The 17,624-nt window shown below is 47.3% G+C and overlaps 1 protein-coding gene across 4 annotated transcripts in view; it reads right to left on the minus strand.

Moving 5' to 3' along the window:
- The window catches only part of LOC120854638 (aldehyde oxidase 2), an 80,433-nt gene that overhangs the window by 40,380 nt on the left and 22,429 nt on the right, over positions 1-17,624 (minus strand). For all 4 annotated transcript variants that reach the window (XM_040228839.1, XM_040228837.1, XM_040228838.1 and 1 more), the window contains exons 11-18: positions 11,989-12,140; positions 10,261-10,354; positions 7,555-7,664; positions 6,023-6,207; positions 5,241-5,424; positions 3,593-3,685; positions 2,308-2,477; positions 1,613-1,727 (exon numbers count right to left, since the gene is read on the minus strand). In XM_040228839.1, coding sequence (XP_040084773.1) covers positions 1,613-1,727; positions 2,308-2,477; positions 3,593-3,685; positions 5,241-5,424; positions 6,023-6,207; positions 7,555-7,664; positions 10,261-10,354; positions 11,989-12,140 — 1,103 coding nt within the window. The remainder of the gene's footprint in view (positions 1-1,612; positions 1,728-2,307; positions 2,478-3,592; positions 3,686-5,240; positions 5,425-6,022; positions 6,208-7,554; positions 7,665-10,260; positions 10,355-11,988; positions 12,141-17,624) is intronic.

Below are 17,624 nucleotides of genomic sequence, written 5' to 3' on the forward strand. Positions count from 1 at the left end.
TTCATGGAGTCATTTTACAGATAGGGAGAGTATATTTTGTACATTATGATTCCTGTGCCTCCCTCCACAGCCCCCAAACTGAAGCACTGACCCCCAATGGGACTGTATTTGTAGATAAGGCCTTCAAAGAGGTAATAAAGGTGAAATGAGGTCCTAAGGTTGGAGCTCTAATTCAGTATGACTGGTGTCCTTATAAGACATAGGGGGAAAAAAGGGAATTCCCTCATGGTCCAGTGATTAGGACTTCACGCTTCCACTGCAGGGTCATGAGTTCCATCCCTGGTAGGGAAACTAAAATCCTAGATGCCACGAGGCATGGCCAAAAAAAAAGAGGTAGGAACACCAGGAAGGCTTATACACAGAGAAAAGGCCGTCTCCTATGAGGACACAGGAAAAGGGAGCCATCTGCAAACCGGCAAGAGTGACCTCAGGAGAAACCTGCCAACACCTTGATCTTAGACTTCTAGCCTCTAGAATTGTGAGAAAATACATTTTTGCTTTATAAGCTACCCATTCTGTGGCATTTTGTTTTGGCAGCCTGAGAAGATAATATAGCTCCTAAGCAATAGCCAGCTTCCTCATCTGGAGTTCAACCGAAAGAACAGTGGTTTATTTCATGGCTGGAGGAGAAACAGCCTGAGATGTGACAACAGCAGCTAACATCTCCTGAGAGCCTTCACATGCCAAGCATTGCTGTGAACAGTTCACATGATCAGCTAGTTTAAATTGCATAACAACACAATGAGTTGGTTCCTCTGATTATTCCCATTTTACTGGTGATGATATTTTACAGGTATCAAGACAGCATTTCACAGGTGATGATACAGACTGGCAGGGCGAGACCATGAACCAAGATAGTTTGGCTCCAAAAGCAAGTGCCCCGTGAATGATGGTAGAATTGAATTAAAGGTCGGGAATGATATGAGCAACTTTATTAAGAATGGAATATGTGAAGGTCAGTGGGAGGTGGTAGGGAGACGGTTGGTCCATGAAGGAAGAGAGTTCAGTGTAAATAATGGAGAGTGGCTGTATATTGTATTCTCCTTCCTAGATTTTTTCAAGGATTTTCCATCCTGATACACACCAGTTCTTGCGTTTATTCTTCAAATAAGAGTAAACTGACTCAACAGTACACAGTGGGAAAATGAGTATTTGTTGTTTTTCTGTAATAAATTTCCTTTTTGCAATGTTATTTCCTGATTCCAGAAGAGTAGGTCTATAAAGGCATTGAAAAGTGAAACAGTATCTGCTCAGTCATGTCTGACTCTTTGTGACCAAGTCTATAACCTGTAAGGCTCCTCTGTCCATGGGATTTTTCAGGCAAGAATACTGGAGTAGGTAGTCATTCCCTTCTCCAGGGGATCTTCTCAATCCAGGAACAGAACCCAGGTCTCCTTCATTGCAGGCAGATTCTTTACCCTTTGAGCCACCAAGGAAGCCCCACACAGAAGCATTTAGAAGAGAGAGAGAAGCATTAGAGAGAAGCTGGAAGAACTGGCTTTCTGGCCCCTAGTGGCAGAGAGGGCTGGGAGGGGATGGAAAGCTGCCTGGAGGTGGTACCTTGGTGATCATTTGTGCCAAGTCACATGAGACAGCACGTCCTGTACCTCACCTCATCTACGGCCAACAGTTTGTCATCTTCGGTGCCATTGGTGCCTAGAATGTCCTTTGCTGTTATCACATCAACCACCCCAGGTATTTCAAGGGCCTTGGACAAATCAATTGATCTGAAAAAAGAGACATATTTGAGAAGTAGAAATCAGCAAGCTTTGAGGGAGGGAGGGATAGAGCATGGATGAAAGTCAAAATATATGATAACTGGACTATAGACCCTGACCAATCAGAGCTGACCTGCCAGAGAGCAGGGTCCAGGAGCCTCCCTGCTGGGCCAGGGATAACATTGTAGTTGCTGGAAGGGGAGAGGAGGGGTGTGGCCACCATGGCTGTGGCAAGGGGCATCCTAAGGAAGTTTAGGACAGTGGCCATTTACCATTCAGCAATAACCTAGTTCAGGGTTTTACCACCAGCTGAATATTAGACCTACTCAGAGTTACTCCTCTGAGCCATGCCTGAGGCTGCAGCAGGGAGATGAAAGCAAGGGCCCATAATTGTGATTTTTTTCCTTCCCTTTCATGATGATCATTTCTACTGACATTCCTTTCCTCCTCTTGGGGCTGGTGACCTTTTAAGCATTCTTTCCATTAGGTTCCTTGGGTTTAGACATTTCAAAAGAATGGTCCACATTGCTTCAGGGAATCCCCAAGTGTGCTTTAGAAAGAGTTTTTTGAAAGCTTTTCATTTACTTACAAGATTTTTGCATACGCTCTGGTACTGGTCACTAAAGCCATGTGGAGTTCTTTATCTACCATGGGGATGTCATCACAAAACTCGGCCTCCCCAGTCGCGTGTTTGAGACCCGATAGATGCATGACGGGGCGTCCAACTGGATCTTGGAGGGGCTGGTGAGAATCCACACTCTACAGAGAAAGACAAGAGCTTCCCTGGGAAACTTCCATCTTCAGAAGTGGCCTGGCCAATTGCCAATACTCCTGATTCAGGGTTGAGAAATCAGGCGGTCACCCTCAGTCAGCAAACACTGGAGTGGGTCAGATGAGCATGAGAGTTTAATGATGTAACTTGATTGGGGAGCTGTCATTTCAGCTCTGTGGCAATGCTTTAGATGGGGCCAATGTTTTAGCAAAATTGTGAAGTTGGTGAAGGGGTGCTCTGGCTTCTCCTTTGGCATCTTCTTTTCCTGAGTGGTGGCCCATATCCCTGTCTTCTGGAATTCAGGGCTCTCCCTGTCCTGCTTCCTTACCTTTCTAAGGATCGGCCTGTTTACACATAAGGCCATCATGATGATAAGGCTTGGAGTGATATAATTCCTGAGAGTGGGGCACCAAAATCTAAGCCAAAAGCTTGCTTATTGACAGGAGCAAGGCCTCTGGTGGGGGGCTGGGGGGGCCAATGGCAATGGAGCCCATCCAGATCTGGTCTAAGCTGCCTTGTCTGCCCTTGTGAGTGGCAACAAAATATCCCTGGGAGTGTAATAAGTGGAGGAAGTGTTTATTCTGGAACTCTTCTACCTGAAGATGTGTGTGGAGTGAGTGTGGAGATCGGGTGGTGGGAGGGCTTGTGCTCCAGTGGAAAATTATAGATACTTTCTCAATTGGTCTTCGAGACAAGGGATTCAGTTGCTTGCAGGCTCTCATTTTGCTGACTGGAGGTTAAACATTTGCACTCAGGGGCTGGAGACTGACCCTTGCTACTGTCCTGGTCTGTCCTTCCCCTACACCCAGCCAAGCTACTCTTCAAACATTTGCCCAAAGAATGGCAGTTGGAAGAGACTCTCGGGTATTAGTTGGATGGTCAAGCTGCTTCAGGTGACTTTGGCCTGGGGGCATCCAGCTTCAGTAGCTCGGGTCTGATCTTAGACCCAGGCTCTCCCTGCATAGGCCTGAAACAAAGGGCCAATGTCCTGGCAAAACTCAGAAAGTCAGAAGGGAAATGTGCAACTCTGAAGTGCTTGCTTATTCACACAGCTATCACTGTCTCTTAGTTTCTCGGTTTCCATTAGATTAAACTCACTGACCTGGTACCTTTGGACTCCCTGGGGAACCGTGCCCGGGAAGTCTTCTAGAGCGCTCAGGAATCGGTCTGAAATTTCAGGATAACGGCGGCTGTTCTGAGAGATGATTCAAAACAATAAAGATAAGCTGATTAGTCTATGATTCAACTGGGCTTTGATTTACGTGAAAAGGATTTGGCAAAGGTCACCGAGAAACCATGAGTTCAGGTAGCCGGGATGATGCAAATCCACAGCGCCTCCCAGACTCTCACTTTGGCAAATGCTCCTTGCCCTCCCTCCCTTTCCACACTAGGAGGACCTGGACAGACTGGTTGAATCTGATCCTCGAGCCAAGCTAGCCCAGGGAGGGAGAGGCCCTCTGGCAGCGAGCTGGGCAGAGGCAGCAGGAGAATCAAGAAAACTGAGGGCTGGGGGAGCCCTTCTAGAATGAGCTGGGGTAAATGATGAGCTTAATTATTTCCCTCAGCTTTTCTGGGAGAGCGGCAAGGCTGGGAAGTCTCTTTGGGTGTCACTGAAAAATATCTAGTGTCTTGATTTGGAAATTCAAGGGTGGCAAGAGTTATTCGAGTAAATGTGGTTTGTGAGGGTCTTCGTCTTTCTTTCTTTGGTTCCCCAGCCAGGGGTTGAACCCGTGTGCCCTGCAGAGGAAGTGTGGAGTCTTAGCCATTGGATCACCAGGGAAGTCCCGTGAGGGGTTTCATCTGAATGAATAAAAGCAGACAGTTTAGGAACACGGGGCTGTTGGGGTGTGGTGTGGTTGGGGAACATGGGTGCAAGGCAGGGTGAGAGGTGCAGTCATAGTCTGGGGAGGAATCTGATTGAGTGGGGAAGAGAGAGAAAGAGAGAAAAAATGTTTTGCTTTGGTAACTTATTCCCGAAGTTCATAATCAGAAATTCTGAGAAGAAGCCACTTATATATTAGCATACAGGTGGTGCTAATGGTAAAGAACCCACCTGCCAACGGAGGAGACAAAAGAACCAGGGGATAAATCCCTGGGTCAGGAAGATCCCTTGAAGGAGGGCGTGGCAGCCCACTCTAGTATTCTTGCTACGGACAGAGGAGCCTGAGGGGCTACAGTCCATGGGGTTGCAAAGAGTTGGACGTGACTGAGGCAACTTAGCATGCACACATAAATGTTTTGATTTTTTGAAAAATAAAATTTTATTTAATGTTTCATATTGAATATAAAATTCCAAAATAAGCAAAACTAATCTATAGTGTCATTAAGTGGATCAGGGTTGCCTGGGGGCAGGGATGAGTGTGTTGAGAGCAGAGGGGCAAAAGGGCACTTTTGGGGGTGATGGAAATACTTTTGTTTGAAGTGGTGGTTGCACTGGTTTACACATTTGTCAAAACTCTCTGAGTTTAAATAATAGGTGCATTGTTTTTTATGTAATTATACTCCAACAGAGTTGATTTTAAAAGAAAAACAATTGCACACCGGAGGCAGGGATCCCATCATGTTTCCCTGCTCAGGGCACTTGGTAAGCATCTGTGCATCAGACAGTCTGGCATCCTGAGCCTCACCCCTCAGTAACCCTGAAGGGCTGAACCCAGGAAGAAGGAAAAGCTGGAACTGCCAGTTTGCAAAAGGAATGGGGAAGGTGGGAGCTTATGCTGCCAGGAGCCCATAAAAGCCAGAGCACTTACAGGCACAGGGAACGGCTTTATGAGCTTCTTCAGTTCCTGCAGAACTTGTAGGTAGAACTTGAAGAAGAAGCTGACTACCAGAGTCCTCTTGAATTCCACCCTCCCACCTGGAGCCCAGCCTGGGAGGGAGACTTCATCCAGGAGTCGCCTGCAAGCTTCATCCAGCATCAGCTCATCCCACTGCCTGGGAGGGTTGGGGGCAGGAAGGAACCAGTGAGAAAAGGCAGTCTCCATGACCAGAGGTCTCCGTGACTAGAGGCCTGTGCTAGATGGTTCAGAGACCCCACGGTCTCATTTTATGAGCTGGATGGAAACTTAAAAATCACTTAAATAAGCTGTTAAGGGAAACCGAGGCCTGGGAGGCTGCGCTAAGCAGCCCGGACATGCTAGAACCCAGGCTTTAAATAAAGAGACCACTATGGCCAATTCCTTGGTGAACTGGCCAGGACTCAGACTTGGACACTGCCTTTGCTGAGAAGGAAACAGAGTGCCCCTGAGCAGCGGGAGCAATGGGGAGTGCTTGGATGCTGCCTGGCGTGGGTTTGCCAAAGCATTGATGTGCACAAGAGCACTGGGGCTGAACACCTTCCTGGGCCATTTTCATTGTATACCTCACCCAAAGGGTTGTGCCTTATTAATCAAAGTCAAATGAGGTTAGAGTCATTTAGCAAAATTACAGGAAGAACAAGCAGCGATTCTACATATAGGAGTTTCCATCTTTCCATTTTTTTTTTTTTTTTAATGTCAAGCTTCACCATCAGGGTACAGGGTTTGTTGCTTACCTCCCTAGGAGCTGCTGGCAGGACTTATGTGCACTGACTGTGGCAGCCCCGACCCCTCCATAGGTGATGCTCAGGTCCTCGATGACGTCTGTGCCCTCTTTGAAGAGGACTCGCATGCCGGCATTCACGTCGGGCAAGGCGTTCTGTTGGCACTGAGCCTGTCGGAAGGCTGACACGAATTCCCACTGTGGAGACAAAGACCATTTGGAGTTATTTGATATGTCAGAACTAAGAGCGAGTTCTTGCTTCTTGGTGCTACTGATTAATCACTTAGACTCAATCGAAAGGGACACAAAGGACATTTGGCACAGTTTGAGGACAATTTGGCTGCCTCTTTGTTCAAAGTGATGTCCTCCCAAAGGTCCATCTTCAACACCCCATACTCTCAATTAACAGGGTCACTGTGCACTTTCCCGCTGGGGCTGGGATGCCTTTGCAAGGGATCCCTACATCATTTCCACGTGCTCTCATTTCCAGGTGCCATTAAGGCTAGTCTCCAGACCCTTTGTCCCCCATGAGGATGGAGGATCCCTCCAACATAGGTGTTTGGAAGGTGATTTGCTTAAAGTGTGAAAGAGATCCACTGGATTTCTTGCTTTGTAGATACTACCCCTTTTTCATTCTGTAAAGTTCATAAAGGTGCTGAATAGAACTTTCCAACAGTGGACTAGGGAATTTCCTACCAGGGCCAAGAGTCAGAGGGGTGATGGCTCCCCCCATGATCCTTGGCCCAGGACCACTGGTGTGGTGACAAAGTTAACAGAGATGGCCGCTGCCTTGCATGTGTCTCCATGTTTTTGGCCACCGGGGGCACTGTGTGTGGGTCGGCCTGTTTTTCTGTCTGGGTCTCTTACACTGATCCACACTGGACTGGGAACACATTTCAGAGTTTCCATTCCCGAGAAAAAAATAAACGAAGATCATACTTGGCTGAAAGCATGACTTAATATAAGACTTCCTGCATGACCCTCCTGGCTTTGGATCTCTCTGTGTATCTGTTGTGTTGCCCCTCTTGGGAAGACTGGTCTCTGAGATTCAGGTACACTTTAGGGGAGAAGCACCAGGAACAGGGAGTGAGGACAGAGGGTCCTCTCTGTAGCCGGCTGCGTGGCCACATCTCCCCCAGGGATCATGTGTTAGGCGCTCCTGGTCTTCTGAACTGTTGGGGGTCAGCTCAAGTGGGCAGTGGGGAGGCCTAGCCCCAGCCTCCATCTCCTTGTGGGTCAGGCAGAGAAGCTCATTCCACAGCCAGAGAACTTTAATTTCCGCCTCCCAGATCTTGGACACGAGCGGGTGTGTGAGCATGAGCGCAGGCTGGGCAGGCCCCACCCCACAGCTGAAACAACAACCCCAGCTCCACGCCGCCCAGAGCTGCTGGCCCGAGGGTGGCTGCGGGCCTTGGTGCTGCGCCAGGCCACGAAGAACAGGAAACAGGTTTTCGGGGCAGACTTATTTTCCTTCCATCTGTTTTTAAACACCTAAAGATGACTGGACTCAGTTATAGAAAGAGAAAAACAACTCTCATGTCTTACCTTTTGAGAGTGAGGAATATACACAGACTCCAAAATTTCCTCTGGCTTCAGGTCTGCACTTGCCAACCCAGCAAGAAAATGTTCACTTAGAGGAATCCGCCGTGTGCCTTCTGTTGAAGAGAATGACATTTCTGCACAGTTGCAACAAGGAATGCAAGATTATTCTATACTCTTAAATGTCAGCAGTGGAGAAGAAAAGGTCACCTTCCTCGCATGGAGCAGCGTGGGGATCTGAGTGTGGTGGACCAGCCCCCGACCCGTCCTCCTCACGGGGAAGGGTGGTGGCAGCTTCATGACATTTACTTTTTTTTTGGTCACTCTGTGGATCTTGTGGGGTCTTAGTTCCCTGACCAGGGCTTAAACCCAGACCCCAGCACTGGAAGCACCAAGTCCTAACCAATTGACTGCTAGGGAATCCCTAGGACATTTACTCTTGTTAACACACATGCTATGTGAACTGGGTCTCTTCCTGTCCCCAAGGCCTACCAGACCTGTTTTCATCTTTTAGCAGAAACTGTTGAACTAAATCTAACTTGTTCAATACTATGATCAAAGTCAGGGCATAGCTTAAGCTGAGAAAGGGTTTGTTTCCACTATTAACAGAGCTCAGATTATTGGATTTGCTTTTTGTTCTTGCTGCTGCTGTTGGTTTCTAAACTGGATTATTGTTACTTAGTTGCCGAGCCATATCCAGCTCTTCTGCAACCCTGTGGACTGTAACCTGGGCGTCCCTGGTAGCTCAGCTGCCAAAGAATCTGCCTGCAATGTGGGAGACCTGGGTTTGATCCCCGGGGTGGGAAGATCCCTTGGAGGAGGCCATGGCAATCCACTCCAGTATTCTTGCTTGGAGAAACCCCATGGATAGAGGAGCCTTTCGGGCTACAGTCCATGGGGTCACAAGGAGTTGAACACGACTCAGCGATTAAGCACAGTGCAGGACTGTAAGCCTGACAGGCTCCTCTGTCCATAGGATTTCCCCGGCAAGAATACTGGAGTGGGTTGCCATTTTCTCCTTCAGGGGATCTTCCCAACCCAGGGATGGAACCCAAGTCCTCTGCATTGGCAGGTGGATTCTTTACCACTGGACTCCTGGGAAGCTCTCTAAGCGGGATACCCATATCTTTAAAGCAATGTGAACAATTTACAAAACTCCTTTCAGCCCCATTGTCACCACATGGTGGTGATGGTTAGAGCAGTCCCCTCTGGCTTTAAAAAGTGGCTGTGGCTCCACGGGAAATGTGTGAGGAGACTGCAGTCCAGCAAATCTGACATGCGTTCAGGTTCAGGAACAGCAGTGCGATACTGCTTGGAAGGTAAGTGTGGCCGAGACAGAGGAAGGTAGAGCCCAGAGGGGCTCTTGTGGACCTGGGCCTCCCTCCTGGGTGCCAGCTAGCTACTGGCCTCATTGGAGCTGGGCTGAGTGCAGATTGGAGGTGGCTTTGGCAGAGCTGGGAAAACAGAGATCTTGAGCCAAAGGTGACAACCAACATCCCAGCAGAGGAAGACAGCTAGCACCGCTTGTCCTAAAGTAGAAGGCCCTGCATGGGGGCCAGGCTGTCTTTGCTATCCTGACACCCCAGAGCCTTGGCTTCCTCTCCCTTAGTCTTCAGGGTTTGAGATGGGGTGATCCTGGACTACAGGCCTGCCGGACCCAGCAAAACAGCTGATGGGGTCCTTCAGGGCTGAGGGATTTCCTCTCCTGGGCCCCACATGAAGCTAAATAGGAGTGTGAGGGCTTTTCCTTCGCCAGCAGGTCCCTCCCAGCACTTCTCAGTTCCCACCCATCAGGGACCAGACTGTGTCAGCCAACAATTCCCTGGGGAGGCTTATGATGCTGGTGAGATAATTCCTGGTTGGCCACACCCTGGAGTTCACATGGGGCAGTGTGACTGCTCCCTTGCACTCCAGTTCCCTGGGTCCAACTCAGCTCATGTGAGGGTATTTGATGGGGTGTGGGGGAGGGAGGGGGAGAGAGATGGAAAGTGGGGAGTTAGAAGACCTGGGGAGGTGGTTGGTGGTAAAGAGGCAAGCATGCCCATTGGGAAATCAAGGAAGACTGGATTCCCATCCCTCACCCCCTACTGCAAGCGACCTCAGCTGGGGGCGTTGGACAAATTAGATGTGTTGTGTAAAGTATCCAGCAGAGCCTGGCACAGTCAGCGTGCACTGGATGGGAGTGTCAGCCTCTTTGGAGCCGCCGGAGCCAGTGTGGGGGCTGAGCATCTCAAGGAGACAAGGGTGGAATACCCTGGAGCAGCCCTCAAGAACTGCCCTTCTCAGCCAGCATGCAAAATTTTGTTGCTAGCCTTCCTCCTGCCCCCAGGGGCCCCACCGTGTCCCCAGCGTGTCCTCACTAGACTTGTGACTTCTTACATGGCAACTGGAGAGGGGGCATGAGGAGGATGAGGAGGAGGAGGAGGAGGAGGAGGAGGAGGAAATGGTCTTCTGGTCACAGAGAGGCTTCTAGTTGGCCTCGGCACACAGCCCTGGCTGCTGCGGGCTGGCTGAGCTGTGGTTGGGGCTGGGTGTCATGTGTATGTGGCGGGTGGTACAGAAGGTGCCATCCCCTGCATGAGGAGACTTCTGCCAGGACCCTGAGCTCCGCATGGTGGATTGAGAGCCAGAGACATGGGCTCTGACATAGTACCTCCTAAAACAGAGACAGAAACGCTGCAGGTGCTGTTCAGAGGGTTCTGGGTAGCTTACCTTCTGATGTCAGATTGAGGGTAGCGTTGCCCACAGCCAGAATCGGGTTCAGATCTGAGTAGCTATGCCGGCTTATAATATGACCCCCTAAGGACTAAGGAGAGAGAGTTTCAGCCTCAGTCATCTGATCCCTCAAATTTGAGCCCCCCGCCCCTCCCAGCACCTGCTCATGGTCCTCCCTGGTAGGTGACAGGGTCGAGAGGAGTCTCAGCCTCCTCTGCAGATGAGACTCAGTTCAGATGCCGTGAGAGGTCCCCACCCACCCACGACTCTGGATCGGGTGAGGCCTGGATGGTAACGAGCACTGGAGGGCATGTGGTGTGTTTCACCTGATGTCTCACCCCTTCCTGCGTATTTCCTCACTCAGTCCTCACAACAACTCAGTGAGGTGAGGCCACTGTCCCCCTTTAACAGACGAAGACACGGGGGCACAGAGGCATTATTAAACTTGATTAAATCTCCCAGGAAGGAAGGGGCAGACGGGGATGCAAAGCCAAGCACTGAGGTGCAGCGGCCAGTTCTGAGCCACCCCTACTCAGGTGGTGCAGATGGCCACAGTGCTGGCTACAAAAGTAGCCGCGGTGCTGCCTTGGGATCTCAGCCTTATCTCAGGGCCTCTGGAATTGCTGGACTTCCCAGGGGCCATGTTTAGGTGCCGGGCATCTGTCATTGAGTCTCCCTTTTCCGCTTCTTGAGAGACTCTTCTTGGATGTGGTTAAGCTTATAGCATCTCAGAACATGTCAGGGAAACGACCAGCCATCCAGCTCAGAATTCTCCTTCCCACATAGTGCCAGACTCTACAGTGACCACCCAGGTTGCGGGTGATCTGGGCTGGAACATGGGTGAGGGCACGGAACTCCCAGTCCTCTATGAACAGCTTAATTTTAAAGCTCTTGTTTCCACTGAGCTGAAATCTACACTCCTGGTTTCTCACCTATCGGTCATACTTCTACTCTTGGTGATCATATGAAATATATCACACCTCTTCTCAGGAGTCTAGAAATATCTGAAGGCAGCTTCCATGATGCCCCACCACTCCTCTCTCTGCAGTGGTTTCCAACCCCTTACTCTCCCATCACCATCTCCTCACCAGGCTCCAGGGTGTCAGACAGAACCCATGACAGGGAATCATTTGGAATCAACTGAAGAGCTTTTTCAATAGAAACCTGTTCTCTCTCCTTTCCCCGTATCCTAAGAATTTCTAATACATCAGTCGGGGGTATGTAAGGGAAGGGGTCATGTGTATTTTGAAGATCTATATCTGGATTCGTCTGAGGTTGAATCAACCGACCCTGGAGTCTGCCTCCCTGTTCTGAGCGTTACCGTCTAGCGGTGGTCTGAACAGTCTGGGCTGGGGGAGGCTACCCTCCTTGTTTTAGGTGTTTCACTTCTGCAGTCCATGGGGTTGCAAAGAACAGGTCACGACTTAGCAACAGCAATGCAGCCTAAGATTAAATTAGTTTCTCTGAAGGTCTTATCATGAAGTTAGTGAGACCATGACATTCTTTTCCCACTCATATTGCTACTTAGCTATCGACTGAACTTGACTCAGAGTCTTCTTTTAAATATGTTATTAAATAATGGTTGCTATATTAAATGTTTACTGTGCTCTCATTTCAATCTGCTGAGACCCATGTGCACACTGATTCTGCCAATGCCTATTTCAACATTTTGCTGAGATTAAGAGATAGGTGTAGCAGGCCTCGTGATGGGCCCAGAGGACATACAGCCATGTTCCGGATCTGCTGGCTGGCCAGACTCTTCAGGTGCTTCAGCAGCGCTCGGTACGTCTGGGTCTTCTCCTCCGGGAGTTCAGAGACCCTCTCAGCCAAGATGTCCTTGACCTGGGCCAGACTGCAGCCAGCACCTATTGTCAGTCCTGGAAAGCAGGAATGACAGTAACAACTAGCAGGAGGCAGACTCTACTAGAATGTTCCATGACCCCTTTTTGACTGACCACAGTGAAGCTATGCCAAGCTGTTTTGTGATTAAGGGGGATAAAACTGATAACATTTAAAAAAAGTCAAAGGTCTTTCAATTGCCAAGGTCATTGTGTAAATCAACAATGCCTCCACTGCTGATTTGCCCCTCTATAGGTGACTTTGATATTCAAAATCTTCAACACCAGTTCTAGGAGGGACACCAGCCAATCAGAATGAATACAGTCCATACAAGGAGCTGCCTCAGGTATTACTTTGGGTGTTGTTGAGTGTGGGAGAGTGGGGTTCCCAGGGAGGGGCTAGAGAGTCAGGAGAAATGGGAGAGCATCCTGGGATCAGGGCAATACTACTTGCTACTGCTAAGTCACTTCAGTCGTGTCCAACTCTGTGTGACCCTATAGACAGCAGCCCACCAGGCTCCCCCATCCCTGGGATTCTCTAGGCAAGAACCCTGGAGTGCCATTTCCTTCTCCAATGCATGAAAGTGAAAAGTCAAAGTGAAGTCACTCAGTCATGTCTGACAGTTAGCGACCCCGTGGACTGCAGCCTACCAGGCTCCTCTGTCCATGGGGTTTTCCAGGCAACAGTACTGCTTGCTAGCCCCTGCAATAAAGCCTTTTCTCTTTGCAAAACAAAACAAAATAAAAAAACAAAAGAAACTACTATTCGCTAGCTGGCAAGGAAATAACTCAGAATTTAAAAACTGTTGTAGGCTTTCCCTGCAACAGTGTATAAGAATCTGCCTGCCATTGCAGGGGACATGGGTTCCATCCCTGATCTGGGAAGATCCTGCATGCTGTGGAGTAACTAAGCCCCTGTGCAGCAACCACTGAGCCCATGCTCTAGCACCCTCATGCCTAGAGCCGTGCTCCGCAACAAGAAAGCTGCTGCAATAAGAAGCCTGTGCCCTGTGACTGGAGAGTAGCCCCTACTCGTCACAACTAGAGAAAAGCCTGTGAACAGCAATGAAGACCCACTGCAGTCAAAAGGAAAATAAATAATATATAAAAAGAGAATAGTAAATATTTATATATTAAAAAATGGAGAAGGCAATGGCACCCCACTCCAGTACTTTTGCCTGGAAAATCCCATGGATGGAGGAGCCTGGTAGGCTGCAGTCCATGGGGTTGCTAGAGTCAGACACGACTGAGTGACTTCACTTTGACTTTTCACTTTCATGCATCGGGGAAGGAAATGGAAACCCACTCCAGTGTTCTTGCCTGGAGAATCCCAGGGACGGGGAAGCCTGGTGGGCTGCCGTCTATGGGGTCACACAGTTGGACACAACTGAAGCAACTTAGCAGTAGCAGCAGCATATATTAAAAAAAACTGTTGCAGTCGTACTTGTGAGTGTTGATATCGATAGTCACTTGGGCTTTGGGTTTCTCTGTAGTAGGGATGTAAAGGATTCAGCTCAATCTTTGAAAATGAAGAAATCACCCAAACCATCAGAAGGTGACTTAGTTGGCCTTGAAAAATTAATCTTCAACTTCCCCAGGGGTTTGTGGAATGAGTCCCTAACACATAGGGTATGATTTGGTCACTTCCAAGGCTGGGTTCTAACTGCTGTTAGTCTGTTTTTTTTTTTTTTTTTTTTAAGCAGGTTGCAGACTGGGCTTTGATTTTTCTCTTATGGATTAACCTTGGAGAATATTTCACTCTCCCACGTAATTTTATTTTAATTAATATTAAAAATGATCTCTTCGTTTCAAAGGCAAACCATTCAACATCACAGTAATCCAAGTCTATGCCCCAACTAGTAATGCTGAAGAAGCTGAATGGTTCTATGAAGACCTACAAGACCCTCTAAAACTAGCACCCAAAAAAGATGTCCTTTTCATTATAGGAGAGTGGAATGCAAAATTAGGAAGTCAAGAGATACCTGGAGTAGCAGGCAAATTTTGCCTTTGAGTACAAAAGGAAGCAGGACAAAGGCTAACAGAGTTTTGCCAAGAGAATGCACTGGTCATAGCAAATATCCTCTTCCAACAACACAAGAGAAGACTCTACACGTGGACATAGCCAGATGGCCAGCGCCAAAATCAGATTGATTATATTCTTTGCAGCCAAAGATGGAGAAGCTCTATACAGTCAGCAAAAACAAGACTGGGAGCTGACTGTGGCTCAGATCATGGACTCCTTATTACCAAATTCAGACTTAAATGGAAGAAAGTAGGGAAAACCACTAGACCATTCAGGTATGACCTAAATCAAATCCGTTACTATTATACAGTGTAAGCAACAAATAGATTCAAGGGATTAAATCTGATAGAGCACCTGAAGAACTATGCACAGAGGTTCGTGACATTGTACAGGAGGCAGTGATAAAGACCATTTCCAGGAAAAAGAAATGCAAAAAGGCAAAATGGCTGTCTGAGGAGGACTTACAAATAGCTGAGAAAAGAAGAGAAGCGAAAGGCAAAGGAGAAAAGGAAAGATATACCCATTTGAATGCAGAGTTCCAAAGAATAGCAAGGAGAGATATAAGATATAGGTAGAGATACCAAGGGAACATTTCATGCAAAGATGGGCTCAATAAAGGACAGAAATGGTATGGACCTAACAGAAGCAGAAGATGTTAAGAAGAGGTGGCAAGAATACACAGAACTGTACAAAAAAGATCTTCACGGCCCGGATAATCATGATGGTGTGATCACTCATCTAGAGCCAGACATCCTGGAATGTGAAGTCAAGAGGGCCTTAGAAAGCATCACTATGAACAAAGCTAGTGGAGGTGATGGCATTCCAGTTGAGCTATTTCAAATCCTGAAAGGTGATGCTGTCAAAGTGCTGCACTCAATATGCCAACAAATTTGGAAAACTCAGCAGTGGCCACAAGACTGGAAAAGGTCAATTTTCATTCCAATCCCAAAGAAAGCCAATGCCAAAGAATGCTCAAACTACCGCACAATTGTACTCATCTCACACGCTAGTAAAGTAATGCTCAAAATTCTCCAAGCCAGGCTTCAGCAATACGTGAACCGTGAACTTCCTGATGTTCAAGCTGGTTTTAGAAAAGGCAGAGGAACCAGAGATCAAATTGCCAACATTCGCTGGATCCTCAAAAAAGCGAGAGTTCCAGGAAAACATCTATTTCTGCTTTATTGACTATGCCAAAGCCTTTGACTGTGGATCACAATAAACTGTGGAAAATTCTGAAAGAGATGGGAATACCAGACCACCTGACCTGCCTCTTGAGAAACCTGTATGCAGGTCAGGAAGCAGCAGTTAGAACTGGACATGGAACAACAGACTGGTTCCAAATAGGAAAAGGAGTGCATCAAGGCTGTATATTGTCACCCTGCTTATTTCACTTATATGCAGGGTACATCATGAGAAACGCTGGACTGGAAGAAGCACAAGCTGGAATCAAGGTTGCCTGGAGAAATATCAATAACCTCAGCTATGCAGATGACACCACCCTTATGGCAGAAAGTGAAGAGGAACTAAAAAGCCTCTTGATGAAAGTGAAAGAGGAGAGTGAAAAGATTGGCTTAAAGCTCAACATTCAGAAAACGATGATCATGGCATCCGGTCCCATCACTTCATGGGAAATAGATGGGGAAACAGTGGAAACAGTGTCAGACTTTAATTTTTTGGGCTCCAAAATCACTGTAGATGGTGAATGCAGCCATGATATTAAAGGACGCTTGCTCCTTGGAAGAAAAGTTATGACCAACCTAGATAGCATATTCAAAAGCAGAGACATTACTTTGCTGACTAAGGTCCGTCTAATCAAAGCTATGGTTTTTCCAGTGGTCATGTATGGATGTGAGAGTTGGACTGTGAAGAAGGCTGAGAGCCGAAGAATTGATGCTTTTGAACTGTGGTGTTGGAGAAGACTCTTGAGGGTCCCTTGGACTGCAAGGAGATCCAACCAGTCCATTCTGAAGGAGATCAGCCCTGGGATTTCTTTGGAAGGAATGATGCTAAAGCTGAAGCTCTAGTACTTTGGCCACCTCATATGAAGAGTTGACTCATTGGAAAAGACTCTGATGCTGGGAGGGATTGGGGGCAGGAGGAGAAGGGGATAACAGAGGATGAGATGGCTGGATGGCATCACTGACTCGATGGATGTGAGTCTGAGTGAACTCCGGGTGTTGGTGATGGACAGGGAGGCATGGAATGCTGTGGTTCACGGGGTCGCAAAGAGTCAGACAGGACTGAGTGACTGAACTGACCTGATAAGATCTATATCTATATCTTATATATAGATATAAGATCTTATATATCTTATATATATATATATATATCTTATATATATATGATATAAGTGAGCAATGCAAAGGAATAGAGGAATACAACAGAATGGGAAAGACTAGAGATCTCTTCAAGAAAATTAGAGATACCAAGGGAATATTTCATGCAAAGATGGGCACAATAAAGGACAGAAATGGTATCTAACAGAAGCAGAAGATATTAAGAACAGGTGGCAAGTATACACAGAAGAACTGTAAAAAAAAAAACCTTCATGTCCCAGATCACCACAATGGTGTGATCACTCACCTAGAGCCAGACATCCTGAAATGCCAAGTCAAGTGGACCTTCATCACTACAAACAAAGGTAGTGGAGGTGATGGAATTCCAGATGAGCTATTTCAAATCCTAAAAGATGATACTGTGAAAATGCTGCACTCAATATGCCAGCAAATTTGAAAAACTCAGCAGTGGCCACAGGACTGGAAGAGGTCAATATTCATTCCAATCCCAAAGAAAGGTAATGCCAAAGAATTCTCAAACTACCACACAATTGCACTCATCTCACACACTAGCAAAGTAATGCTCAAAATTCTCCAAGCCAGGCTTAAGCAGTACGTGAACCGTGAACCTCCAGATGTTCAAGCTGGATTTAGAAAGGGCAGAGGAACCTGAGATCAAATTGCCAACACCTGCTGGATCATCGTAAAAGCAAGAGAGTTCCAGAAAAACATCTACTTCTGCTTTATTGACTACACCAAAGCTTCTGACTGTGTAGATTACATTAAACTGGAAAATTCTTAAAGAGACGGGAATATCAGACCACCCAACCTGCCTCCTGATAAATCTATATGCAGGTCAGGAAGCAACAGTTAGAACTGGACATGGAACAACAGACTGGTTCCAAATTGGAAAGGAGTGCGTCAAGGCTGTATATTGTCACCCTGCTTATTTAACTTCTATGCAGAGTACATCATGAGAAACGCTGGGCTGGAAACAATGGAAACAGTGAGAGACTTTATTTTTTGGGGATCCAAAATCACTGCAGGTGGTGACTGTAGCCATGAAATTAAAAGATGCTTGCACCTTGAAAGAAAAGCTATGACCAACCTAAATAGCATATTAAAAAGCAGAGACATTACTTTGCCAAAAAGGTCTGTCTAGTCAAAGCTATGGTTTTTCCAATAGTCATGTATGGATGTGAGACTTGGACTATAAAGAAAGCT

Source organism: Oryx dammah, unplaced genomic scaffold (assembly GCF_014754425.2).
Source record: "Oryx dammah isolate SB20612 unplaced genomic scaffold, SCBI_Odam_1.1 HiC_scaffold_27, whole genome shotgun sequence".
Lineage (NCBI taxonomy): Eukaryota > Metazoa > Chordata > Mammalia > Artiodactyla > Bovidae > Oryx > Oryx dammah.